At 42.3% G+C, this 26,165-nt stretch overlaps 1 protein-coding gene across 3 annotated transcripts in view; it reads right to left on the bottom strand.

Annotated features, from left to right (window-relative positions):
• Positions 1-23,718, bottom strand: part of MFSD6 (major facilitator superfamily domain containing 6) — a 36,924-nt gene extending 13,206 nt beyond the window's left edge. The window contains exons 1-6 of one of the 3 annotated variants that reach the window (XM_030454080.1): positions 23,664-23,718; positions 21,737-21,789; positions 18,449-18,590; positions 18,238-18,311; positions 8,549-8,672; positions 5,124-6,720 (exon numbers count right to left, since the gene is read on the bottom strand). In XM_030454080.1, coding sequence (XP_030309940.1) covers positions 5,124-6,667 — 1,544 coding nt within the window. In that variant the 5' untranslated portion in view covers positions 6,668-6,720; positions 8,549-8,672; positions 18,238-18,311; ... (1 more) ...; positions 21,737-21,789; positions 23,664-23,718. Of the gene's footprint in view, positions 1-5,123; positions 6,721-8,548; positions 8,673-14,727; positions 15,201-18,237; positions 18,312-18,448; positions 18,591-21,736; positions 21,790-23,663 lie in introns of those variants that run through there. The other 2 variants (XM_030454079.1, XM_030454078.1) reach the window with 2 other exon arrangements.
• Between the last annotated feature and the right edge of the window lie 2,447 nt (positions 23,719-26,165).

Below are 26,165 nucleotides of genomic sequence, written 5' to 3'. Positions count from 1 at the left end.
AAACAATGAACCACAAAGACTCTTTCTGCAGTGCATTTCCCAGCACAAGTTTAACCTGGTGCCCTTGCCAGATTTCTGATTGAGCTTAGTTTAGCTCCAGGGTGCTCATCCAGCTATCTTGCTCTTATTTTTAGACAATCTTAGTGAACAAAGACTTAATTTCAATCATGTTTTTAGCTTGAGGAAAGATGTCACTGTAACCTTTACAGATCTTTCTCAGGGACAAAGAATATTGTCCAAACATGGCTTCTTGGTTGGCTACCAGTCTGCCACAAGTGAAATAAATGCAATTTTCAATTAAGGTGTAAGCACAGAGAGTGTGTAAGGGTTTGTTAGTCTCAGTGCTGCTTATTTAGTTATTCTACACCGTCACACAGAGATTTAAATTGCACACAGCACTGAAAAAGCCAGAGATGCAATCATAAAAAGGCAGCATCCTGTTAGCCCATCTGAGGTCTCCAGATCTCCATGCTGATGGCTAAAATATCAGACCATAGTTTTCAGCACGTCTACCAAAAAAAAAAAAAAAAATTCAGAATTATAAACACAGGTCTCTGCTTCTCACAACAGCATGGATTTACAGACATCTTTTACTTTCAGTAAATTTGGTAAGCTTGCAGGAACTCCCCCCTCCAAATCACACATCAGGCCGAGCTGTGCTGCTTCTAGGTACATGTAACATCCATCACCAGCTGGTTTAAGCTGCCTTGAGGCAACACAAGCTGAAGCAGTCATTGAAGAAAACAAGGGAAGCCATGAAAAAGTTTGGTATTACACAATAAACAGCACAAACTTGTTCTCTGAGCCACGCATCAGAAATTACCTCTCTCCCTTTAATTAATGCCTTCTGTTCCAAACAGATAAATTAGATCCTTCCACAGCCACAACTTCAAGTAATTCTTATCTACAATTACATTTCTGATGTGTACTGAAAGGCATCTGCCACAACAGGAGAACAAACACAAGGGCTGCAGGCTCCTTTCTTCCTTCCCTCTCCTGCCAGTGAGGACCAGAGGGATGCACACCCAGAGAGATACCAAGCACTCACCTCACCATATACTGGTTTTTCTTCATCACCCAGTGCTCTGTTCAGGATCAGTTCTTGCCAGCTTAATTTCATTTTTGTCAAGCAAAAACTTTGCCTGTACACCAAGAACTCTATCCCACCCAGACCAGAGATGTGAAGAGGTCTCCCCCTGCTTCCTAGTTTTTCCCTTGCTGCTAACACACTTGGCTACCTCTGCTTTTCTGCCACTTTCCACTTGCAAAAAGATTTGGATTCAGAGTTCAAGAGCAGAAATTTGGTCAGGTTCTACCTTCTTTTAGAATACACACAGACTTTGAGGTAAACTGCAGCTAATGGAGATTTCTCTCCTCGTGCTTTTGGAGGGGCGAGTCACACAGGAACTTATATTTCAGAATTTTCTACAAAAGTGTGTCTCTAATAATCATTCAGGCTTTTTAACACTACCAGGTTAATGTAAACTGATGAACTTTATGATGATCTATACGCAGTACCCACAGAGACACCATATTCAGCTTACAGGTTAAACACTGGAAGCACTGAATCTCCATTTCTCTTAAGGAGAGTCCAGCCATGCTCTCAGCTTCCTATGGAAACTCCCAGGCTGGAACTGGGGTCAGACAACACATCCAAGCTTATCCTCACGTGGGAGGTTATTTTCAGAGATTAACATCATCTTCCTAAACTCAGTGGCAGTTCCAGCACCATGTCTAAGTATTTGACAGCCAGTTTTCTACCCTTTCCCACTGCTGTATCTTCCCAGAGAACTTCTGCCTTTCTCCACACTTCCTGACGACTTGGATCTTTTCAACCCTTCAGTTTTCTTCTAAATGAAAATCTCTCCTGCCAGCTGTCAGAAGATGATGTCACATAGGTGTGATGAGCAGCAAAGCTAATGAAGTTCAGAAATCAGGCATTTAAATCAGCAGCTTAAAATGCTTGGACAATAATTGGAGTATTAGTTTAAATAAAGTGTGAAAACAGAATGGGTTTCAGCTTGTTGTAGGGATCTTATATGCCAACACGTAGAGTGGTAGACACAGAAACCTTTACAGAAACCTTTTTTTCTCTACAAGAGAAAAAAAACAAGCTTCTGATAAGGGTGGAAAGCCTTTTTTCTTGTAGCTCTACCAAGAACAGCAAATAGAATTTTTTCCTGCTATTGTGAAGGTGGATGCATTTCTGGTACTCCTGCCTGTCTTCAAAGAATCAGGACAGGAAGGAAAGATTTAATTATAATGTTCAAATAAACACTGCAGAAAGACTGTCTACATCTAGGCATGTGACAACCCAGAAGACTGAAAATACCTTTTCCAATTTTATTTTTAATTTTAATTTTAAGAAGTCAATGGGAAGTGTGACAGCCTGAAGTCATGCCACCAGAAAGAAATGTCAAGTCACCTTCCCTCTGCCTGTGGAATACCCCTGTGAAATATTCTCAGCTGGCTGTGGATTAAGAAGTGTTTTTATCTTGTTTCACAGAAGACCTTACAGCAGAGTTCCCATAAATATATAACTGCTTTTATGCCAAAATGGGAAACAAGGAATTTAGAGCTATTAAAAAAAATAAGTATATATTCTCAAAATACTGATCTCAAATGCTTCTGGCTAAAATAGTTCCAAGAAAAATATCTAGTTGGGGGCTACCGGCTCTTATTAATGGGAGAGAGGATCTCTCTACTGCAAGGCAGCAGACACGTACAGAAATATCAAGGAACATCAGCTCTGAGCTCCTGTGCATTCCTCTTCCAAAAAGTTTGCCTCCTCTTGAACAAACCATGCATAAAAAGTACAGTACAAGAAGAAAGGCGAACAGGAGACATCTCATTAACTGTGATGACTAAATACAGGCAAGCATTAGATAACACTAAAGCATGACTAATAGGCATTTCCCAGGTGCAGTTATAATGTTGTTCCATTGCAAATAGGAGTTAGCCTTTTAACAACTTAATCTCATTTCAGTCCTGGCTTCATAGACTTAACAGTACCAAGAAAAAATAAAGAAGAAGAAAAAAGAAGTTAATCCTGTACATCATCTTTCTTTTTACTGGCCTATCCTACTCTCTTTCATCTTATTCACAAGCCTACCATCTTGTTTGGTTTTCTTCTCTTTTTGGTTTGTTTTTTTTTCTTTATTCTTTTGGGGTTTTTTTCCTCTAGTTGAGGGTTAAGCCTGAATTTTGTACTGGAACAATAAGCACTGAAAGAGCACACCCAGGCTACCCTTAGCTACCAAGATTGTGATCTGTTCTGACCACTCCTCCATCATCATATCCTTCCTCCAGTCGTTGCATGCAAGGTGGCAGATTTTCTCATGCTAAATATTGTCAAACTCAAGAGATTAAAAGCCTGACCCAAAATAAAGAGATCTTCCTCAGTTTAAAGGAAGAAAAAAAAAAAAAAAAACAAACCCTGTATTTTAAGTAATCTCTTAAACTGCTGTGCTAAGCATCTCTAAACTTTTTTAGTAGAGGTCAAACAAATTTTAAAAATCACCCTAGTATAAACAACAAGAACAAAAAAAACAAAAACAAAAACAACCCAAAACCACAGAGCAGAATGCAGACCAGACAGCCTAAAAATTACCTAAATATCTCAGTGACTGTTTCTATACAGTGACTGATTATATACAGTGACTGATTATATACAGGGCATTAGCAAAAGACATGATGCTAGCAGTACACTGAGCTCTGTGCTCAGTTGCACAAAGTTCCTGAGTAAATAATAATAAAAAATAAATCAACAAACAACTTCACATAATAATTAACTCATATTTCCTCCCCTGAGCTTTCTTTAAAGATGAGGGAGGGGATTTAGAATATGCAGAAATTAAGTAGATTGTGAATTTAGAGGACAGCAACATTCACCAACAGGCTGGAACTATCAGTTTCACTTGCACAAGGTAACAACACCCTGCACAGCCATCTCACCTTGTAGCTACACACACACAGTGGCAAGGAAAGGAAGGGAGCAAGGACCTGAACTGGAAAGCAGCACAACCAGGAGGCTGCCACCTCATTCTGCCAGCACCCAGAGGCTGCTGCTAAACACATGTGCAGAGGAGGTGCTCACCTTGCTTCTCCATCTCCTTCTCCTCCCTCCTCAGTGTGCAAGTGACACCTTGCCAGGCTACTGAGAGGGCAAAGAACTGCCTGGAAGGAGAGGCAGGCTGTAAAGCAGGTTTCCCTGTGCTCAGCCCTGGTGAGGCCACAGCTTGAGTCCTGTGTCCAGTTCTGGGCCCCTCAGCTCAGGAAGGAGATTGAGGTGCTGGAGCAGGTCCAGAGAAGAGCAAGGAGGCTGTGAAGGGATCCAGCAGAATTCCTGTGAGGAAGGGCTGAGGGAGCTGGGGGTGTTGAGGCTGGAGAAGAGGAGGCTCAGGGGAGACCTCATCACTCTCTACAACTCCCTGAAAGGAGGTTGGAGCCAGGGGGGGGTTGGGCTCTTTTCCCAGGCAACTCTCAGCAAGACAAGAGGGCACAAAGGGTCTCAAGTTGTGCCAGGGGAGGTTTAGGTTGGAGATGAGAAAGAATTTCTTTCTGGAGAGGGTGATCAGGCATTGGAATGGGCTGCCCAGGGAAGTAGTGGATTCTCCGTGTCTGGAGATCTTTCCAAAGAGCCTGGATGTGGCACTGAGTGCCATGGGCTGGGAACTGCAGCGGGAGTGGATCAAGGGTTGGACTTGATGAGCTCTGAGGTCCCTTCCAACCCAGCCCATTCTATGATTCTATGATTCCTGGATGCTGCTACTCAGCAGGGGAAAAAATCTAAAATTAGTGGTATTTATAAGGGAAAAGAGAGAATCCTTGAGGGGGTGGTGAGGTGTAAAGATCTCTAGCAGAGCTTTGCCTCAGTGAATTAGGATGTCTTATGGAACCGTCTGCAGAAGGTGATGGTGCCAGGCATAATGCATGCACTGACACAACTAAAATGCAAAGGAAGCATTTCAGAGCATTTTCAGCTCCTAAGATAATAATAAAAAAACCCCAACAGGCAAGCTACATAACTGAGCAGGACTTGAAATTTTAAAATAAGAGAATTAGCTTGAATTTTACTTCCAGCGTTACAAATTCAGCATTTTTTGTAGAGCCAACCATCTTACCTGATATGACCAACCAGTTCAATCAATTTGTGGCTGAAGAAATAGGCAGTCAGCTCAGACACGTGACTGAGCACAGAACAAACTCCAAAGAGAGTGGTGGTGCCATTCAGGTCTTCCAAGTGCCAGTAGAGAAAGGTGAACACAAAGCCATACCCAAACCCCATGAACCAAGCCACGAAGAGCACTGAGCCATACTGGATGCTACACAGCAGTTTTATTAGGTCCCAAAAACTGAAGGACTGTGACTGGCTCATGCTGGTAGGAGTGTTATCAGAGGATTCACTGGAGGCCCCTCTGTCCACCTGTGAGATTTCAGCCTCTTTTCTCTTGTTTTCATCTTGCTTGAAGTGCGCGTAATGGAACCGAAACTGCGTGGCCACGATTAATGCCATTGTCATCAGGACACCAAAAACGATGAAAACTATCCTGTAGTTCTTGTACTCAGGAGCTTTACATCCTTGACCTTCAACACCAACTTCTGTATGGGTATAGTCAATGCCAATCCCCACAGAGAGCATGGCCAGCCCCCAGCCCAGAGACCCCCACATCCGCTGCAATCCATACCGGTCCCTATGCTTGCCAAGGTACTGCAGTGTCACTGTGTCCACAATAGTAACAGAGGAAGCACTGAAAAATTCTCCTATTATGACTACCAGCAGAATGAGTAGAAAGATGGCTTCTACCTCTTCTTGATCATAAACCAGGACAGCTTGGTCAGAAGGCATTGGCTTCGTGGTGACGGCAGCTGGAGTGGTACTTGGTGTCACGTTCCCTGCTGAGGCTGGGCTAGGGGTGGTGTTCTTCAAAATCAAATGGGTGCTGTTTTCCAAGACAAACTCCACAAGGCTGCTCTGTGTAGGTAACAGGAATGCTGTTTCAGGATTAGCTGTCCCTGTTGCTTCCAAAGGGACTGGACTGGATGGCAGCAGATCTCTCTTCCCGCGAACTTTCGGGGGCGCAGCGCTCGCCGTGGTCAGAGGAAGAGATGTGGAGGAGTTTTGCAAAACTGTTGTTAAAAGGCTGCTTGCATTGGTGGGATGTGCTGGGGGAGGGCCCTTTGGTACACATCTTAAGGTGGCTGGTCTAATAAACCCAATCCCCAGGTTAAATAAAACCCAGCATAAAAGAGAGAAGAGGAGGACGATCTTCCCTTTCTTGAAGCGATCGGCCACCACTCCCCAGAAGGGAGCACTGCAAAACTCAATAAAGTACCTGATGCCCACCAGAAGTCCACTCTGACTGGGGGTCATACCCAGCTGCTTGTAATACACAGGCAGCAAGGGGTAGAGAGAGCCATATGCAGAATAGAAGAAAAAATAAAAGACCTTTGAGATGAGAAGGTCGTTGTTTATTTTGACGCAGTGCTTCTCCAACCAGTCCAGCTCTTCCTCTGGGACTGTGGTGGTCTCTGTTGAAGGGGATTCATTCTGGGGTGGCAACTCTTGATCCTTGGAGATGCCATTGAAAGGATCAGCAAGCACATACTTCCTCTTCTGTTCTTCTTCATCGTCAGTGAGGATGGCAACCTTATCATCAGCTGCCATGGTTTACCACAAGCAGGCAATATCTGGTGAGATCTCAAGGAACCAGGGCTACCCTGCAAACAAATAAAACAAACCCTGGTGAAGGTACCACATGGGAACAGACCTGCAGTAACAGCAAGGACAAAGCTTCCTTTCCTCAGCTCCACTCCTGAGCAATAAATGCAGTATTGGGGTGGGGAAGGACATTTGCCTAGACTACTGGTACATGGCAGCATGGATAAAAATGCATTTTATAACCAATTCTGTGAAGTTCTCCCCCAAGCAGCTTTTGATCTGTGGAATAAAATATCTTCCCTGCTTAGGATTAAGAATAATTTATATATTCATAGTTACTGTGGCAATTAAGTGCTAGCATTTGCAAGTTGCCTCTTCTCCCCCAAAGCTAACTGCTTTGTTTCCAGTATTCCCTACTATGCCAAAGAATATCCATGATTTTGAAATTAAATAATGCAGCCACACACACACACACATATATATATATACATGGGGTTTTTTAATTATCAAAACAAATTATTATAAAAAGCCTCATGATAGCCTTCAAAAGGTTCACCAGTCTTTGGAAATGTGATTTTCTAAATACTCCACAAACACAGCAGAAATTGATGGGAGGCTTCAGCTCCTTGGCTGAAGAGGAAGAGAGATGGGAATTAGGATGGAGCTTTGAGATTAAAACAAGAAACCCTCAAAACTGGGATAACAAATTCAAAGGCATCAAAGACCTGGGAGCAGAGAAACACAAGGAGAGAAGGTAAATAGGGGCCCTACACTGTTCTCTTCAAGTCAAATTCTGAAACTGAAGAGAGGTGGATTGGGAGATAAATGTAATGCTGCAGCTCAAGCTTATCCTTTCCAGAAAACCCAGAAACCATTCTAATAAGCTAGCTAAGAGCAGCTTGCCTTTAAGGAAACAAAAATGGCTCTACCAGCAGGCTATCAGCTGAAAATCATTCTATTTTTCCTATATTTTTATCAATTTTTCCTATATTATTATCTGTAATTAAACCTAGGAAGATGAGTTCATGATCATTAAAGAAACATTTAACATATTTTGGTTTTGCCATCACTTTGGACTAGTGTTACTATCACACAAGAACCTTTTGAAGGACCAGTACTTGAAAAGAGCATTTTATTTCAGAAGAACCTGAAATTCCTCTAAGAACACTCAGTGTATGATCAGGAATATCTCCTCTAGGATTTTGAAGGGGTTTTTTTTGCCCATTTGTACTTTAATTCCCACTAGAGGAGGAGTTCCAGTGAAATCACAGCCTTCCAAAACTCAACTGAAAGCAGAAATGCCACCCTCTTAAAATTATTCATGCATTGACAGTCCCAGTGCTTTTAAATGATTTAATTGTAATTCAGAATTTATTTAAATACTGACAATGGATTTGCAAACTTGTGCAAGGCTAGTAACAGAAAAGAGAAATCAACATTCACAAGTATTTCCACTTAACTGTTTCTTACAGGTGCAGCATACACACCAGCTGACAGCCATGGATGCCTCTAGAAACAGCAGTCCATCAAAATAACCTAAACAGGTCACTGACAGTTGAGTCTAAAAATATCATAATTAAAATCCTAAACACTCCTGAGGTTTGTGTGTGTTTTTTGCTCTTAAATGTCATTTCTATGGGATACTATCTACAAGGATCTTTGGTTTCATTTAGGGAGAACTGGTTGCATAAACATCTTGGGACCTCAACTCTGCATTTATTCAAGGTCAGAAGTTAATCCAAAGAATGCCAGCAGATACACACAGACTGCTTTCTTCTCCAGACACAATCCAATTTTAAGAAGTACTCCAAGTGTCAAAAGATTAGAAAAAGTCCTAATTAAGTTGTTAGGAGAGTCAAAGATGAAAACACAGTTTCCTGCTCTTACCTAGCACCACCAAAAGCCACATGAGCCAAAAACCAGCAGCTCCTGCAATTTTCTGTTCTGTCAGCCACCCGACAGCTGGAAGGACTGTGGCTTTTTTCCTCATGCATCTCCTCATCTTTGGCTCCTACATGCAGAAAAGAAGTCCCTTGGATGAGTAAATTAGATCAGTCATCATCTGTGCTTTTATTTTCTTTATGCCTCCCCTTGCTTTGAGAACAAGACTCCAGAAGCTGTGCAGGGCCCTGCTTATGGCAAGGGGATACAACTGAGGTTTCACTTTTGCTCCTGTGTCCTTTGCTCATCTCTTTACAGCAATATATTTACCAGCTCTGTGAGAGCTTGGAGTAAATTTCCTTCCCTGTCCCCATGACAAGCCAGAACTAACATTTTAAGCCCCTGGGTATTAGGACAATATTTTTGGAAGTATAAATGGATGTGACTGTGACTTAAACAATGTACTCATAGTCCTTAGCACCACAGACAAGCTCTGTTTTTGTATAAATTTCATAATTTCCTAAAATTCATGTCATAGAAATTATATCAAAGGCTGCTACAGCAATTCAATCTTTTTTAATTCAGTTTCTTTTTTCAATTAAAATGGGATTTCAGTTCTCTGTGCTGTAGGAATAGTGGCTCTATTGAAAATTATTCCATGGTTCATCTTTAAACACTTGAGTTGCTGCATCTTCTTCCCCCCTCCATAACTCTTATGTGCCCCTGTGAGGATTCATCCAAAAGATACACTCTTAATATTTTGACTAGAACATCTTGGGTAAGAATGCTCTGAAAAGTACATTTAACAATAATGCCAGTAAATATTTTCCCACCCTGAGAGCGTTTCACCGAATCTTATTAATAACACAGAATATACTCTTCAGAAATACAACAGCATCAAGACTGGTAGGAGCCATATGGCATTCTTTAGTGTTTTGATCACTTGAGTTTGTTTAGGAGTCAGGTTTTTGAAAGTTATTTTATTTAGCAATTTTTAAAATCCTAAAAGGAAATGACTGAAAGTGAGAAAGCCAACAAAGCAGTATGTTTACTGAAAAATCTACAAAAAAACTTAATAATCTACATAGTTTTTCTTCTACTGACAAAAAAGCCATGCCAGTCAGCTATTGAGTGTGCAGCTAATCAAACAGATGGAAAACCAACACAGTTTTAAGTGAGAAGAGGTTAGTTATTTACTGGCTATTTCAACCACAGCTTTCAAATACTGTCTCTTCATTTTGCAAAAACTTTTTCTGATCTGGAAGACAGCAGGAGGCCAGAGGACAGCACTCTGGGCAAGTTTAAACTGAACAACAGATTACAGGAGGGGGGAATAAAGGTAAACAGAATGGATTGAGTCTTCAGCTCTGAATGTGCTTAAAAATTGTCTGGATGTGGTGCTTGGGGACATGGTTTAGTGGTGAGACATCAGAAACAGGGTAATAGGGTCAGGATGAAGCTGGACTCCATGGTCTTGAAGGTTTTTTCCAGCCTGAGCAATTCTATAATTCTCAATTTTAACTTGCTTGGGGCAGAATGTGAGCATGAGGGTTTGTTAGAAGATTGCTGAATCCCTTCAGTCCAGCTATGGCAAGTGAGACCAGAGAGGGTGCAGAGTGGTAACATCACTCAGAAAACCAGGAGGAACAGTTTTTAATCCCTAAGTTTCATCCCTAAGTTTTGAACCTACAGTTTTGAACCTAAGTTTCATCCCTAAGTTTTGAACCTACAGTTCTGAACCTAAGTTTCATCCCTAAGTTTTGAACCTACAGTTCTGAACCTAAGTTTCATCCCTAAGTTTCATCCCTAAATTTCATCCCTAAGTTTTGAACCTACAGTTTTGAACCTAAGTTTCATCCCTAAGTTTTGAACCTACAGTTCTGAACCTAAGTTTCATCCCTAAGTTTCATCCCTAAGTTTCATCCCTAAGTTTCATCCCTAAGTTTCATCCCTAAGTTTTGAACCTACAGTTTTGAACCTACAGTTTTGAACCTACAGTTTTGAACCTAAGTTTCATCCCTAAACTTAGGTAAGTGCCCAAAGAGAAAGCAAAGTCCTCAACAACCAAAGTGGAAGAAACTTCTGCAAAGGTCCTGAGGAAGCCCTGCAAAGGGAACCAGAATCTATCACTTTTTTCAAAGTTTCCTGATACAGATGGCTGTCACCTGGTTTGCATCTATTCTTCCAGCAAGTCAAACCCCACTTTCAAACCCTTGGAATGTATCTTTTATCCAGTCATCTTCTGCAAACAGCTACAGAAACTTTTCCAGATTTGTGCTTCTGAGCAACTAGTTGAAGAACAGAGGAAAAAACCTCTGGCCCAAGGAATTCAGGGATGACAATGGTCATTTTCAGGCCTGTAATGAGGCTATTTGGCAAACAGGGATATTCTACATTTAGTTAAGTATCTTCTTGGCATTCCTGCCTTTTTTATTTCTTAAATCGATCCTCATTTACTCCTGCTCTCCTAGTAATTAAGAGGATTTCAAGATCAGAAAGGATAAAAAGCTAATCTGTTCAAGACAACCTAGCATTAGGAGTTCCAAACAAAGGGGAAAATTAGAATAAGGGCAATAATAACAATAGTATACTAAAAACTCAGCTGCCCCTTTGGAGTCACTCTTCCCAAAGCCTTGGGAAAAAACCCTACCTCACCTCACCTCACCAAACCTGCTCTGCACTGTCTCACAGAGGGAAAAAAAACCAAACCAAAAAAGCCACTCAACAGATCAGACTAGGGCAGCAAATCCCTAAACCTCTCAGGGCAAATACAAGTGTCACTTACAGCAAGCACAAGGCATTAAAATTTCACTTGCTGACCAACAAAGTCAGATTTGGAGTGAAGGAGTACAGCTGCTCCCAAATAAAGTTTAATGGAGCATATATATATATATATATATATATATATTCCACTCACTGGGCTTTGAGAATTAAAGTGTAATTAAGAATCACAAGGCAGAGCACCAAAGTCAGGCTTTGGGTGTATACTGAATGCAAAAAACTAAACAAACCCCAGGGGATAGCTCATCAGCAGACAGTGCAAATGATCAAGAGTAGTTTGACCTGTTCGATACCTAGAAAAATCCCTGTAGAAGATTTGGATTTAGGCAGTCTCAGAAAACATACACTGAGAGGAGAATTTCAAAAGAGGAATCATTACTTGGTCTCTCAAGCAATGTCCAGCTGTAAGAACAGCCTGGCTTGCTGTTTGCATTGTGTGGGTAACTCAAAGGCAGCCAAGGTGGCATCACATCTTATTTGACCCCTTTCAGACCTTCACTGACTCACCAACTGACTTGTGTAGCAAACACATGAAATTCCACCTCCAGTTTCATAGGGACATTTTTAAAATCTACTAATAGAAAAAAAACACCAAAAACCAAACAAAACAACACAACCAAAGGAACCCCAATAAACGTTTCTTGAATAAACCTCTAAGTCACTAATTACTCTTTGGTTCAGAAGAAGTCTGTGGTGGAGATACAGGCTTCAAAACCATGCATCTTCCCAAGAAAGCTCCTCACTCATCCCTGTCCGATCAAACTGCCACCAAAACTGCCACCCATCCCACTACCTCCTCCTCAGCCCCCTTGGCCCCCCTGATCTACACTACAAAACCTCTGGATCAAAGGCTCTCTGCTATTTCTGTGCAGCATCTCTCAGCATGAAGCCCCACATCCAGCAGGCCCACAAGGCATGGCTGCAATAAACACCAATAATAGACCATGCTTTCCAGTTCCAAGCAAGTTTCACCCCGAAGGAACAGCCTGGTGCTGCTGCCTGCATCCATGCCAAAAAGGAGGAGAATGCTATGCAAACAACTTACATCATGGCAGAGGAGTGCCTAGACTTCATTTATTCTTGCATCATGCTCCCAAACCTCTCTCAGGTGTGCCAACCTCCAGACAGAGCCCTTGGAGGGGCTCTCCTCTGCCAAGCCATGCAGATCAACCCAGAGTTTATAAAATCAGGAATAAATGGTGTTTAGGGAATTAACTGGCTGTTGGGAAATGTAATTGTTTCAAGCCTGAAGCAAGACATTAGTGTTGTAACATTAACCACCAGAATTCAGGTTTCCATGAGGTGATACCACCTCTTCCTAAAAAACTTAACTCTTAAAATGACTTTATTTTGTGGTGCTTGGCATGCACATACTTTAATGTGTGGGTCTGTAGGTTTTTCTGCTTAATTCAATATCCTCATAAAACATCCCACACTTTGACACATTTCATCAATTAGATTGAGATACCCCAGTATGTCAAAATCAGGTTTACAATAGGTTTAATGCACTTCATTACAGGTCTGAAGTCACTAAGCTGATATAACAGTGGTAGTATTAACATTAAAGAAGACAAGAACACTATTAGATCCTCATCTGTTAAAGAAAAAACATCCTAGGACTCTTGCTTTCCAATCAAGCTTCCCATTTCCTTTGGGCAAATTAAGCTGTAGCTAAAGATAAATTTCAGGTTGCATTTAAGCTGTGCCCCAATAACCAACCCCAGCTTCCTCACCTTAGCTCCTCACATCATCAGCTTTTGCTCTCATATTCTCACTCCACCTGTATGAATATATTTTTTACAGCCTGCTTAGGGTTTATACAAGGTTCAGGACACAAACACCATCCTGAAAAAGAGGATTGTTTGCTTTTCCCCTGCTACTCAGTGGGTCTTCAGAGAATACAAACAATAACATAAATGATGCCTTTGTCCACTATTTATATCCAGAGAAACAAATACAAAAAACCCCAAAAACAGCCAAGATAGAAAACTAATGTTTTACAGTCCTTTTTGTTGGACAGGACTAACACAGTGGACAATTAGACCCTATTATCTCAGTAATGTGATAATGTGTCTGGTGAGTTTTTACTGCAATACTTCAGTGTTGTGTTCAGACATCCTCTGCTAAACTCCAAATTTATCACTCTCCAACACTGCATTTTTCAGTAAGATGACATTTACAGAGAGCCTGCTGTTGAAACTTCAGAGCTGCTGACCAAACACGGGGGATGAACTCCATCCAACTTAACACAGTTTTTTAAACTCTATCTTAACAGGTTTTTTAAACTCTATCTTAACAGGCATCCTGGTACCTGTGGTACCTCCAGCACCAACTGATAAAACAAGCATCTGTGCTTGTTGCCACAGAGATCACAGAATGTTAAGGGTTGGGAGGGAGTTGGATCACCCAATCCAACCCCCCTGCCAGAGCAGGACCACCCGGTGTAGGACACACAGGAACACATCCAGGTGGGGTTTGGATGCTTCCAGAGAAGGAGGACACTCCACAACCACCCTGGGCAGCCTGTGCCGGTGTTTTGCCACCTGCACAGTGAAAAAGCTTTTTCTTATGTTTACACAAAACCTCCTGTGCTCCAGCTTGAACCCATTACTCCTTGTCCTATCCCTGGAGAAGAGCCTGGCTCCATCCTCCTGATGTAACAAATATTATTTAATAAATAAAGAGGCACCTGACCGCCTGCTTACTAAAATTACCCTATTTTAAGGACTGAAGGATACACACAGTGAGTGACAGCTACACCTAACACCGGGCTGGGACAGGGGCAGCAGGGTCAAACACCGGGGTGGCTGGGCAGGAGCTCCCATGGGACACGGCCCAGACTGTGGCCACCTCCAGGGACACAGAGAACTGTGTCCGGCGGTCCCTGTCCCCAGAGGAGGGCAGGATGGGTGGCACTGGGTGGCTGGGTCACACGCAGGGTGGTTCCACCCTAACCACACCCGCATTCTAAACCGGGTCACCGCTTCTTCGCCTGGTCCCGTCAGGGGACCTCGACCAGAGCCAAAGCAGCTGAGGAGCAGCTGACCGACTCCCGCAGGCAGGAGACACCGAGGAGGAGGAGAGAAAACACAACAGAGAGGCCCTTGAGAAGGGAAACACCGAGACAAGGGCCCAACAGCAGAATCCCAGCCGGCCGCGGGAACAAGGCCCACGGCCCCGCTTGGGAAGGAGCCGGAACCGGTGCCGGTCCGAGATGGGGGGGGGATCGCGGCCTCACCCGGGCCTTTCCCGGGGTGCTCACAGCCGGCAGCCCCGCAGCCCCTCCCCCGGTTCGAGTCCCCGCCGCCCTGCCCGCTCCCGGCTCCCCGCGGCAGCCCCCAAACGAACCGGGCGGGCCCGGTTGCCGGCCCGGCCCAGCCCCTCCGCGTACCGCGCTGACTCACCTCGCCCGGGGGCGGCTCCGGGGGGGTTGCTCAGCCGGCAGCATCGCAGCCCCCCTGCCGCCACCTCCCGTTCCTGCTCCTGCTGCTGCTCCTGCGGGCTCCGCGCACCCTCGCCCCGCCGGGCCCCGCTGCCGCGCAGAGGCGCTGCGGGGAGGGACGGAGCCGCCCCTAGAACCGGGGAGAGGGGGGGGAAGGGAGGAGTGCCCGGCAGGCACCGGCACCGCCTCCGCGGGTCCCGCAGCCCGGATGGGATTGGAGTCGCCTCGGGTATCTGGCAGGGTGAGGGTGGGATGGAGGTCAGACCCCTTGTCTGGCGTTAAAAACAGCGTTTGGAGAGCGCTCCTGGGCCCTGAGCTGCCGAATGACGCTCAGGGTGCTTCCTGCTGCTCAGAAGTTTCCAAGGGGCATCGCAGCATCAAGAAATGGTTAATCTGTAGTGCCTGCCGCAGCCGCCGGGCTTCAGCCCTTCAGCAGCTGCGGTGCTAGAATTACAGCCACATAAAATCGGGTAAATGCTTTAAAACAACGCAACACACACACACAAACACCCACACTGGGCATCAGCCCTTCAGCAGCAGCGGTTCTAGAATTATATCCACGTGAAATAGGGTAAATGCTTTAAAACAACGTAACACACACACTGGGCATCAGCCCTTCAGCAGTTCTAGAATTATACCCACATAAAATCAGGTAAATGCTTTAAAACAACATAACACACACACAGAAACACACACTGGGCATCAGCCCTTCAGCAGCAGCAGTTCTAGAATTATATCCAAATAAAATCGGGGTGAATGCTTAAAACAACGTAACACACACTGGGCATCAACCCTTTAGCAGTACTAGAATTATACCCACATAAAATCAGGTAAATGCTTTTAAACAACGTAACACACACAAACACACACTGGGCATCAGCCCTTCAGCAGCAGCGGTTCTAGAATTATATCCAAATAAAATCGGGGTGAATGCTTAAAACAACGTAACACACACACTGGGCATCAGCCCATCAGCAGTTCTAGAATCATACCCACATAAAATCAGGTAAATGCTTTAAAACAACGTAACACACACACACACACACACACACTCTCAGCAATTAGGGAGGCAGAAAAGCAGAGGCAGGGAGGGTAACTCCCGAAGAGCTGAGCTCATCAAAAGGTCAGCAGGGTTAAGCTAAAGAAAGGGACACATCAGGCTGGAAAGTCCAAGGCCAGCCGGAGATTCGGGGTGCTGATCAGCCCTGAACGGAACCGGAGGCAGTGAAGCTGTTCTGCACACAAGAACCGAGACTGGACCGTGGTCCAAACGGAGTCACTGAAGCCGAACAGAGTCCGCTGGCTGCCACCCCCCTCGTGGTGGCACAGGACAAGGACCAGAGTGCAAACAGATACCACGGGGCTGATGCAGTTCTACTGGTATCTTGTTATGGGTACCTCCTGGTTGTTTTTTCAGAGGAAGGATCCTCCTTTCCTCAAGGAAACAAACAAACAAACAAAAAATTGCATTTTTTTGCCCAGGGGAAGAAGCTGAGAGAAAACTACAAGTTTGAATAATTGAGGCAGAGGGAGAAGAATGGGGGCACCAGGGGGGTTCAACCTGTTTTGAGTCCTCAGCAGTGCCAAGGGAAAGCAGTGCTGCCTCTGGGTGGTTCCCCTGCCATGCTAACCTCAGATGGGGTGTGATCTTTTCATTTGGGTCTGAAGGCCATTGAGGACACCATCTGATTTAAAGCTTGCCTGCTCCAACAGGAAAGGCCTCTCCTGAATGAAGGAGGTGGGAGACAAAAGCTGAATTTCATAGGAAGATGACCTGGGGGAGGAGAAGGTTTGTTTAGCATCTGTCTCTAGAAGGATTTTTCAAGACTCTTCATCTATGAGAAGCTCCCCCACAGCTAATTAACCACAGGGAGAATCCATGTCTAAGGAGAGGAGGAGTGCAGGCCTCTTGTAATCTTGCAGAACTCTGAGAGAAACAGCTATCAGCTCAGAGAGGGGGGAGGTTATTACAAAACATTACTGTAATAAACCAGAAGTTGGCTCCAGCCAAAATGATTTCATCTTGATGGAGACTTTTTGGCAAGTTACTACAAATGCTTTTAGGAAGAACATGGATTTCAAATAATTTCCAGTCATTGCTTGTGAACTGGAAAGGAAAAGCTGTTGTCACAGACTGCATTTATTGGAGCCACAAAAGTCATCTTTTCTTAAACCCCAGTAACTCAACATTGCAAACACGGGGACCCCACTACCACCACACACTAAGAATGTGACCATCTTCTGCACCTTTGCTTGTGCTATCTTTTCTTGGAACTGTGTTAAAAGCCATATTACACCCTGATCATCCCCCTTCCTTCTGCTTGATTTCTGAAGGGCCATGGATATCTCATTAAAAAACATTTTTTTTTCCTCAATGGAGGAAATTACAGCAAAACGTGCAACGCTTCTTTGGGGGGTGTTGTGTAACTTGGGATGTGAACAAGAAGCTACAGCTGGTCACCAGTATATGAGCAATGCAAAGTCATTTACAATGTTTTCTTCATGCATATCTGTATCTAAAACATATCAATAGTTTATTATTTACTGTAAAAGCCCAACTTGGTTCCGAGTTAGGTCACAAAGCTCAGACTTGGGGTCTGCTGCCTCCTTGCAGCAAGCACCACAAGGCAAGCACTGCCCAAAGCCTTTGCTCTCAACAGCCTCAGCCCAGCCTGACAAGTTAGTCCAGGAATGAGCAGAACTGAACATAACAGGGCTCTGCACAGTTATTTCTTTCTGTCTAAAAGACCTGGATTACAGCCTGTTAGAAATTATGACACTTGCTCAGAGGCTTCTTCCTCTGTTCTTGCAGCTATGAAAACAGGGAGGAGTACAAATGGAGAAACTGCTGCACTGCACAAGCAGTGTTTTGATCACAAAAGGCTATGTATTTCCAGCCAAAGCAGCATTCAGAGAAGAGGCAATGTGGTTGTAAGATACTTAAAGTTCATAGTTTTCTATTAAAACAGTTGCTAGCTAAAAAAAAAAAAAAATAAAAAAGGGTGTAAAAGCTTTTCAATTAATTGCAAGATCTTTTTCAAAGACTTCTGGATCAAGCTCCAAATGACAGTGAATATATGGAGAAACTCCCAAATAACAATCTTTTTGTCTTAGCTAATAGGTGGAGGGACACGTTTAATAAAAATGCACTTGACTGCTGGATAGAGCAACATGCAGAAATAATACTTGATAAAATAAATACCACTCATACATACACATGCCATATAATAATCTCTGTACTGTAAACCCACACCTGGGTTAAACTTGTCCATGAAATGGAGAGAATGCCTGTGGATTTCTGTGGGCTTTTGGTTCAGGGCATGTGTTATTTCATAAAGATTTCAGTTCAAAACAGTTACAAATGCTTCACTGCTTAAACAACAAACAAAACCTTAAATGTCTAGAAGAAAACCACAAATAAACTCAAAATTTAAAGCTTTTTTTTTAAATAAACAAAATTTCATGCAAATACCTGCTGGAACTGCACATTTAGTAGATTTTGCTTGCAGAGGACTCAGGGGTGTCTGCTGATTCAGTGACTTCTTCCTGAGTTTATGGGAAAAAATAAAGCAAGTAATGCATAACACACAAAAGTTTAATGGAAAAACATTTGGTTTAAGTATAAGCACCTCCTGCTTCTGGTATTTTCTAGTAATGGCAGAAGTAAAGTAACTGAGCCCCACCTTATGGAAACAGTTTCTAGGAGCTTAGATTTTAATGTACAGAAAAACCTCCTGTTTTCTTTCGAAAGTTAGAGTTCTTCTTTGAAATCAAGAATTCCTGGAGGACACAAAATATTCAGCTCTCCTTTAGCAGCTTTTAATTCTGAGATAAAAAAGACAAGAAAAAAAAAAACCCAGCTCCTTTATGTGAGAGTCAGATTAGAAAGATAAATTGAAGGTGAGATTTGTGCTGCTAGAACTTGCTCCAGACTACAATGCAGACAACAGAAAAGCTTTCCATCAGATTTTTAATATAGTTTGCATTTAATATAGTTTGCATAACGTGAACAAAATTACTTTTCTAGTCAGTCCTTTACTAGGAGAGGCAAGTGTGCATTAATTTCTTCCTCTTTAGGAAGCTCTTCCTAACACACCAGTTTATACACACCCCAGCATAAACCTGGGAAGAAATGCAGTCATTGTAAGGAACAAACTGGCTTCTCCCTGTTTTTTCAAAGACTCAAAGCAACCATATTACCAGGAAAGGAAAACTCCCCCCAGAGGAACTGAGAAATAGTCACCCAGTGAGTCAGCTCTGCATGCAGTGGTAATGGTAACCAAGGACAAAATGCTCACAGCTGGTAAAACACCAAGCTGCCATTGCAGTCTGGTTTGGCAGGAACGGGAGGATTCTCTCCCTCTGATAAATTAAAAAGTTTTACATTTTTTCTATTCATTAAAAAAGAGAAGGCAAAGCCATGCACAAACCCAAATAGCTACAGGAATTGCAGTTCATAGAATCATGGAATGGTTTGGGTTGGAAGGGACAATCCAGATCCAAGTCCCCTGCATGGGCAGGGACACCTCCCACCAGACCAGGGTGCTCAAGGCCCCATCCAACCTGACCTTGAACATTGCCAGGGAATGTCACATTTACTGTGACTGTCCCCTGAGCATATCAATGTACCTCTTCCTATTGGATAGCCCTTTTTGGGTTTTTACCACCCTCAAAATCAGTTTTGTTTTTGCATGGTACCTGCTTATACACTTGCCCCTGTTTCCTCACCCCAAGGACCTCTGAACCCACTGGCAGGTATCAGATTTGATGTGTGGTGGCAGCCTCAGAAATCCTAAATTCCTACCAGGTTGTGGCTGGTTTTGCTGTGCACAGAACTTTTAAACTGTGTTAAAAAAAATAAAATTAAAAAATAAATAAATAAATAATAATAAAAAAAAAAAAAACAAAAAAACAAAACAAAAAAAAAAACAAAAAAAACCAACAAAAAAACCAAGAGGGCAGATTGTTTCTGTTGGGCTGCTGCTAACATTCATGTCATTGAAAATGTGTGAAAAGAAATGATCTTGAGGCTATCAGAAATCCCAGTGCTATCAACTAGAGGGTGTAAAGCCTTGATCCAGCCAGGAGCTGCAGCCAATTTGTGCAGTTTTAGCCACTGAACCTGCAATGCATTCTGCATGGGCTTCTCTGTGTCCAGAGCTTGGAGATGGATCTGCTTGGACCTTCTCTGACAGTGGGGTCCCCAGAAAAGACCAAACTCATAAACAGCCCCCTCACGCATCCACATTTTTTTAGAATCATAATAATAGAATAGAATAATAAACCCTAGAAGTGTTAAATAACAATTCAATACACTAGGGCAGACAGAATAGTTAAAATACACACCCACATACACACCCACATCCTATGCCCACTATATCCTAGCAGGATGGGTCCTTGCCTCCACCCTTGGCTCCAGTGCCTTCCACACTTATTCTGAATGTACTAAATAAAATTGACTTTACTGTACTAAAGAACTATTGACTTTAAGACATATTAACATTTTAATAACTGCAGGTATATGACCAAGGGACAGCAAATTAACCAGTTCTCTCTGATCCTGAGGAAGTTCCTTCTATCCCTTCTGAGAGCAAGGGGGGTCAGCAAATACTGGCATTCAAGCAAGAAATACTCTCCTGTAAAGAACAAATACATTGTTCTTTACATCCACAAACAAAAATTGATATAGGGTCAGATATCCCCATTTTCCTAATTACCAGTCATGACTTGAGGGCAATGGGAATTTGAGTTCTCAGCTTCTGACTAAATTAAGTTTCTGAGAATGGCTTTTACAGGAAACACAATACTGCTGCACAGCAAAATATTCCCTGACCAAAAGACATTTTAATTGAGCATTCTGCATATTGAAAGACTATTCAAGAAAATGACTTCTGATTTTACACAGCATTATCTATCCTTCTCCTTTAACCCAAGGACTAGCTCTGTCCATTTACATGGCTAAAAAAAATGGCAATAGCTCAAAGTAGTTTTTAACTGAACTGGGGTTGGGTTTTTTTTGTTCTTTTTCTGGTTTGGTTTTCATTGTTGGGTTTTTGTTTGTTTGTTTTTAATTGTATACAAGTCATATCACCTTATCTCCCTGATTAAATTTGGGTCTTCTGCAATGTAGCTTTGTAAACCTAGACCAGGAGCAAGGCAGGCATTTTTACTTAGGAGAGGCAAATGTGACTTTTGATGAAAGCTACAGGAGTGACACAAGCAATGAAATAATCCTTTGTACTGAGGGACTCATTGTACCAAGTGCAGGCTGAGACTTCTGCAGCCTCAGGTCCCACTGTCTCTTAGGGCTGAACTTGCCTCCTTCTAAATGGGAGCAGTAAATGTCATTTGTCATGCAGAAGGGAGTCCTGGTGTTAGCCAAGCCATCTCACCTCTTTCTCCAGACAGCAGACTGAGCTTTTCTATTTTCTATTTTCTGTTTTATCTCAGGATCTCCATCAGAACAACTTGGTTAATCTCTTTCAATTTGCTGGCTCATATGACAACATCCAAGTGACACTGGTAGCTGAAATACACCAACCCATGGTGAATTTCAACCCATCAGTAGGAGGATTCCCAAAGACTTCAGTTACACTGAGATTCAAAGCAATACCTCTGATCAAAAATTATTGTAGAATAAATGGATGCTTTCTAGACAAACAGAAGCAGTCATCTACTGAAAATACATTTAGGACACCTAAACTGTGTTGTCCTGCCTGCCATGGAACAGTAATAACAGGTTTAATGTTCTCTGATGTTTCCATTCTTGTCTTCAGGTTTCTGGCTGGAAATAAAAATGCTTAGTAACATATAAGAAGTGTTTTAGATGTTTTGCTTTTTAGGCCTATCAGTGCAGTGTGAGATAAAGGCTTCATGTGATGGTACAAATTGTTTCAGAAATATTTTACACAGCTCTTCACTTGTTTCCTGTAATATCCTGATAATCACAATGTGTTTAAGATAAGACTCACCATACTGCAGTTTTCTCAGTGGGAGGCTTCGGAACATCTGTTTATTTCAGCATCTGAAGATAAAAATAAGACAAACAAAATCTCAGAAGATATTAATAGTTCCATACTTATCGAGCTCATTAATAAATTCATTGGAACCTTCCCCAGCAATGTTTCTTTTCCAAACCTTGAAATTAAATTGTTGACAGTGCAAAAATAACAACATACGTTTAGTTTTCAACAGAATGTTAAGTTTGAAGAGCCTGATGCTGCAGTGGGTACTGGCCTAAGCTGCTTTTAAAACCAGGGATGGTTAGAGGCACAGGTCAAGCAAATATTAGTGGTACAACATTGTATTTGGCAAGGATGGAAAATGTGTAGCTGATGTCAAGCTACTTGCTATGGCAGAGCTACTGTGAAACCCAGCCTGGTTTCCAGAAGCAGCATCTCTTCAAAACAGGAGCACATTGGAGAGAAAGTTTGCCCCTTCCATTAAATGTCTAATTTTACCTGCAGTCCCTCTGCCAGAATTAGATAGGCAGATAAGAAAATGGACCTCAGCTGTATGTGTGCAGGGATCAGGTTGCAGTGTAGAAACTTTGGAAGCCTCAGTAGGATCTAAAATTACCTTACAAAGGGAGCACTCAGACAGGAACAAAAAGATACCAGACCACTTCCCACTTTGGGTTTTTTTTCCTTGCCTTGTTGGATAAGGACAGGGTTTCAACCATATGCTAAGAACCTCACTACAGTTAAAGCATTTTGGAGGCCAAGTGGAAAAAGGAAGCAAAGTTGGTGAACCCCACCAACTCAGAGCACTGCCAGAAGAAGTTAGACATTCTGATTTGGTGTTTCTAATGCGTCTAAAAGAGGAATTGTGCCATAGTTTCACAGCAAGGAGCTTTCTGCTCATGTCCAGGAACTGAGTTCCTGAGGCAGGGTTGGATGTCACTCTCTTTTTGGCACTGATGCCACCTGGCTGTTCCCCACTGCTGCACAAGGAGGGTTCCTCTGCTACATTGAATAAAGAAAGTCAAGCTATTTCCACTCTGGGAGACACCTGAAATCTCAGTCCACGTCTGAATTTTGCAGCTAACCTTTCACAATATTTCCACTCCCTTTGTCTCTTGCAGATTCTGATCTATTTATAACAGCTCAGCTATTTCTAAACCTCAAGCAGACAGCAAGTTGATGTGTCACTGGAAGGATATGCCTTTGAAAGGGCTGGGTGGGAAAAGGAAAGACAAAACAACACAGGGAGGTGACAAGAGCAGAAAAACAGTCTTTGTTTATGCAGCACTTAAAATTTCTTACCTTTTTTTCCTCTACACTTCAGATTTCTTACCTTTTTTCCCTCTGCCTTATCTCATGGCTTCCTAAACCAGCACATCAACTGGGGATCCCAAGTACCTGATCTTTTAAAAGTAATTTACCAATTCCTTCTCTTCTTTCCACTCTCTCTCCCCTGTTAATGGCTTAGAAAAGGTCTGTTGCCTGCAGGGTTGGACAATTCTAACTGCTTTTAGGATGTACAGCCTGATCTCTGAGGATTTCTTACTGTTTATTACCAGAAGGTGCAAAGCTGTCACAGTACTTGTAAGGGGGTGAAAAAAAGGAAAAAGAAAAAAAAAAGAATGTAAGTGCAAAACCAGTTGAAAAGTAAGAAAGAATTCTATTTTAGCATAATATATGGATTTTTTTTTTCACACGGAGAGAAATTCAGACACGGATCCCATATGAATTATAGGAAAAAAAGGCAGTATAGTCTCCTCATTTAAAAAAGAATACATTAGAGTTGGAAAAGGTTCAGGAAAGGATGCTCTAAAGTTTGGAATGACTCCTCTGCCTGGAACAGCTGAGCAGTCTAGTATTTACCAGTCAGGAAAAGAGGCAATTTAGCAGGGATATAGCGAATTTACTGAAGTAGAGACCTCAAACTGCAACATACCTTAAATTTCAACCCAACTGCACCAAGTTTTATCTGAATGAAGTACCACTAAAATGAAACCCAGTCTGATCAGTCTGATCCTACCCATCTTTAAATTTATTAGCTAAACAAAACTGGTACAAATTTGGACTCTGAGCTGGGTGGGGGCTGAACAAACACATGGTTTATACAGAAAAGGCTCAAAAGGAGGAAACAAATATTGGAAGGTTGGCTACTCATTAACTCAGCCCCATCTGGGAAACAGCAAGTGAAGGACACTACAGTTTCAGCTCTGTGGAGCTGAGCTTTCATTTAGTTATTTCCTCAGATGAAGCACTTTAAAACTCCAAACCTTTTTCTGAGCTGGGTAAATACTGCCCACATGCTATAGTTTGGATACCTGTGGAAGACACTGGGCTGCCAACAGCTCCTCTTCTGGGACAAGCAAGCTGAAGTTACCCTGGAAAAGCTTTGGCAAAAAGTTTCCAGGTATGTAAGATGAAGTGACATCTTCTAGGGAGGATGTTTCTCCTAAAAATAACTCCACACATCCCTGAGAGAGAGAGAGCTGCTTCTGGTGGTGCCTCTGCAGTGACCAAGCCACAATCCCTTCCTGCAGCCATTTTGTAGTGAGGAATGATGTTCCTGCAAGAAAGAGGGCTGCTTATAGGGGGTAATTAAAACCAGCAAATGAGTTGCTGTGAAGCAAGGAGCTGACTGCTGGTGCAAGTGCCCTACAAACCTCCCAGAATTACACACTGGAAAAATACGGGATTTTAATTTCTGTAAGCATAAGGCTTTTTTTTTTTTTTTTTTTTTTTTTTTTACTTAAAAAGTGAAGAAGCGAGGAAGTTCTCAGATAGGTGATAGGTAGGAAATTTCCTCAGAAGAAAAGGGAACGGAATTACCCCAAGGGAAAGGAGTGTAGCTGAGTGTGTGCATTTTAATGCCATGTGGATTTGTTTGGCCTCCAATGAAAAAAAAATATAATCCTTGTTTCCATCTGTAGAGGTGGGGAACAGCTGATAGGTGGCAGCATTACAGGCCTGCATGGGAAGCAGTGGTCAGATTACTTTAGAAGGGAAAAGCATGCACCCCTTCTAAAATACACAGCAGACCCTGGTTGGATCTCTTTTTATAACAGTTTACACAACAGCTTTTGTTCTTTTTTTACTTTTTTTTTTTTTTTTAATATATATTTTTTAAAGAAGCAGAAAATATATTCCACATGCTGACTTATAAAGCAACCCAGAAATTCAAAGCATGTGCTATCCTCCTCCTCTGGATCCCACAGCCCTCTGTTGTGCTATGTGGCATTTTCTGCTGTATGCACTGCAAACATATAGATAATATTGATTATCTACTTAGACATAAGATAATATGTCTAAAACATATAGATAATATTGATTATTTAGCTATTTAGACATAAGATAATATGTCTAAAACATATAGATAATATTATTTAGCTACTTAGACTTAGCTTTTTGAGCAGTGAGCACATGCCATTTGTTATCACCCGTATCTGACATCCTACTACTTCAACTATGAAGCTGATCTAACAGTGGGAGGGGAAAAGTTAATTTCTTCCTTGCACAAAAGTGAAAAAGCTACAGAGTTATTTCTCAGTGTCTGCTTCTCCTGACTCTTTAAAGAATGTTGGAAATTCCATGTTGCTGTTGTAATGAAGATTACAGGCAGTTTTACTGCAAGGTGCAGCTGGATGAAACTGGACAATGGTGAGTATTCCAAAAGGCTCACAAAAACTCCAGGAATACCCATGGTGGCTCACGAAAAGGAAAGCACAGTCCAAGTATTTTTCAGATTTTCCTGCTGAGTCATGAGGGAAGGAAAAAAAAAAAAAAAAGAAGGAAAAATATTTCCATCACCATTTCAAACAAGATGGCTTTTTCTTCATTTTTTTTTTGTTCCTTTTTCTTAACATAAAGGCTCTGCTTTCTTAGAAGGTTGTTTAACTTTAACATAAACCAAACAAAACATATTTCTTCTTGGTGCTGGCCAAAGCTTTCTCTTTAGATTTTTTTAGGCTACAAACGTCAAGAAAATCACTTTCCAAAGCATCTTAAATCTATGAAATCACATCCCAGGCTAATCCTACGTGGTGCTATGTCTCTTAGGCAGAAGCACGGCCTTTAATTCAAGCAACAGATTTGTGTGCTTGAGTATCTTGGCAGGTCCCAGATTGAAACCCTGCTGTTAACTCCTGCAGCTCACCATACAACAAAGCATCTTCTCACTCCCAGAGCCTGCAGAAGTGCTCTTAGCAACAGCTCTCTAAGGTAGTGCCTGCTTTTTTTTCTTGGCAGACAGAGGTGTGTCAAAGTATGACTAAAATCACACTGGGTTGCATGTTATTTCTGAAATAATTATATATTCCTATGTACAGCTTGCCAGAACAGAGACAAGAGAAGGAGGGATTCACCAGGTCTGGACAGGAGGACTTGTGGCATCATGAAATCTGTGGGGCTGAGGGCAAACTGAGATTACAGAGAGGACCAGAGACCC

Source organism: Calypte anna, chromosome 7 (assembly GCF_003957555.1).
Source record: "Calypte anna isolate BGI_N300 chromosome 7, bCalAnn1_v1.p, whole genome shotgun sequence".
Taxonomy (NCBI): Eukaryota; Metazoa; Chordata; class Aves; order Apodiformes; family Trochilidae; genus Calypte; species Calypte anna.
Note: the sequence above shows the minus strand (reverse complement) of the source record. Positions and strands in the feature narration are given on the sequence as shown.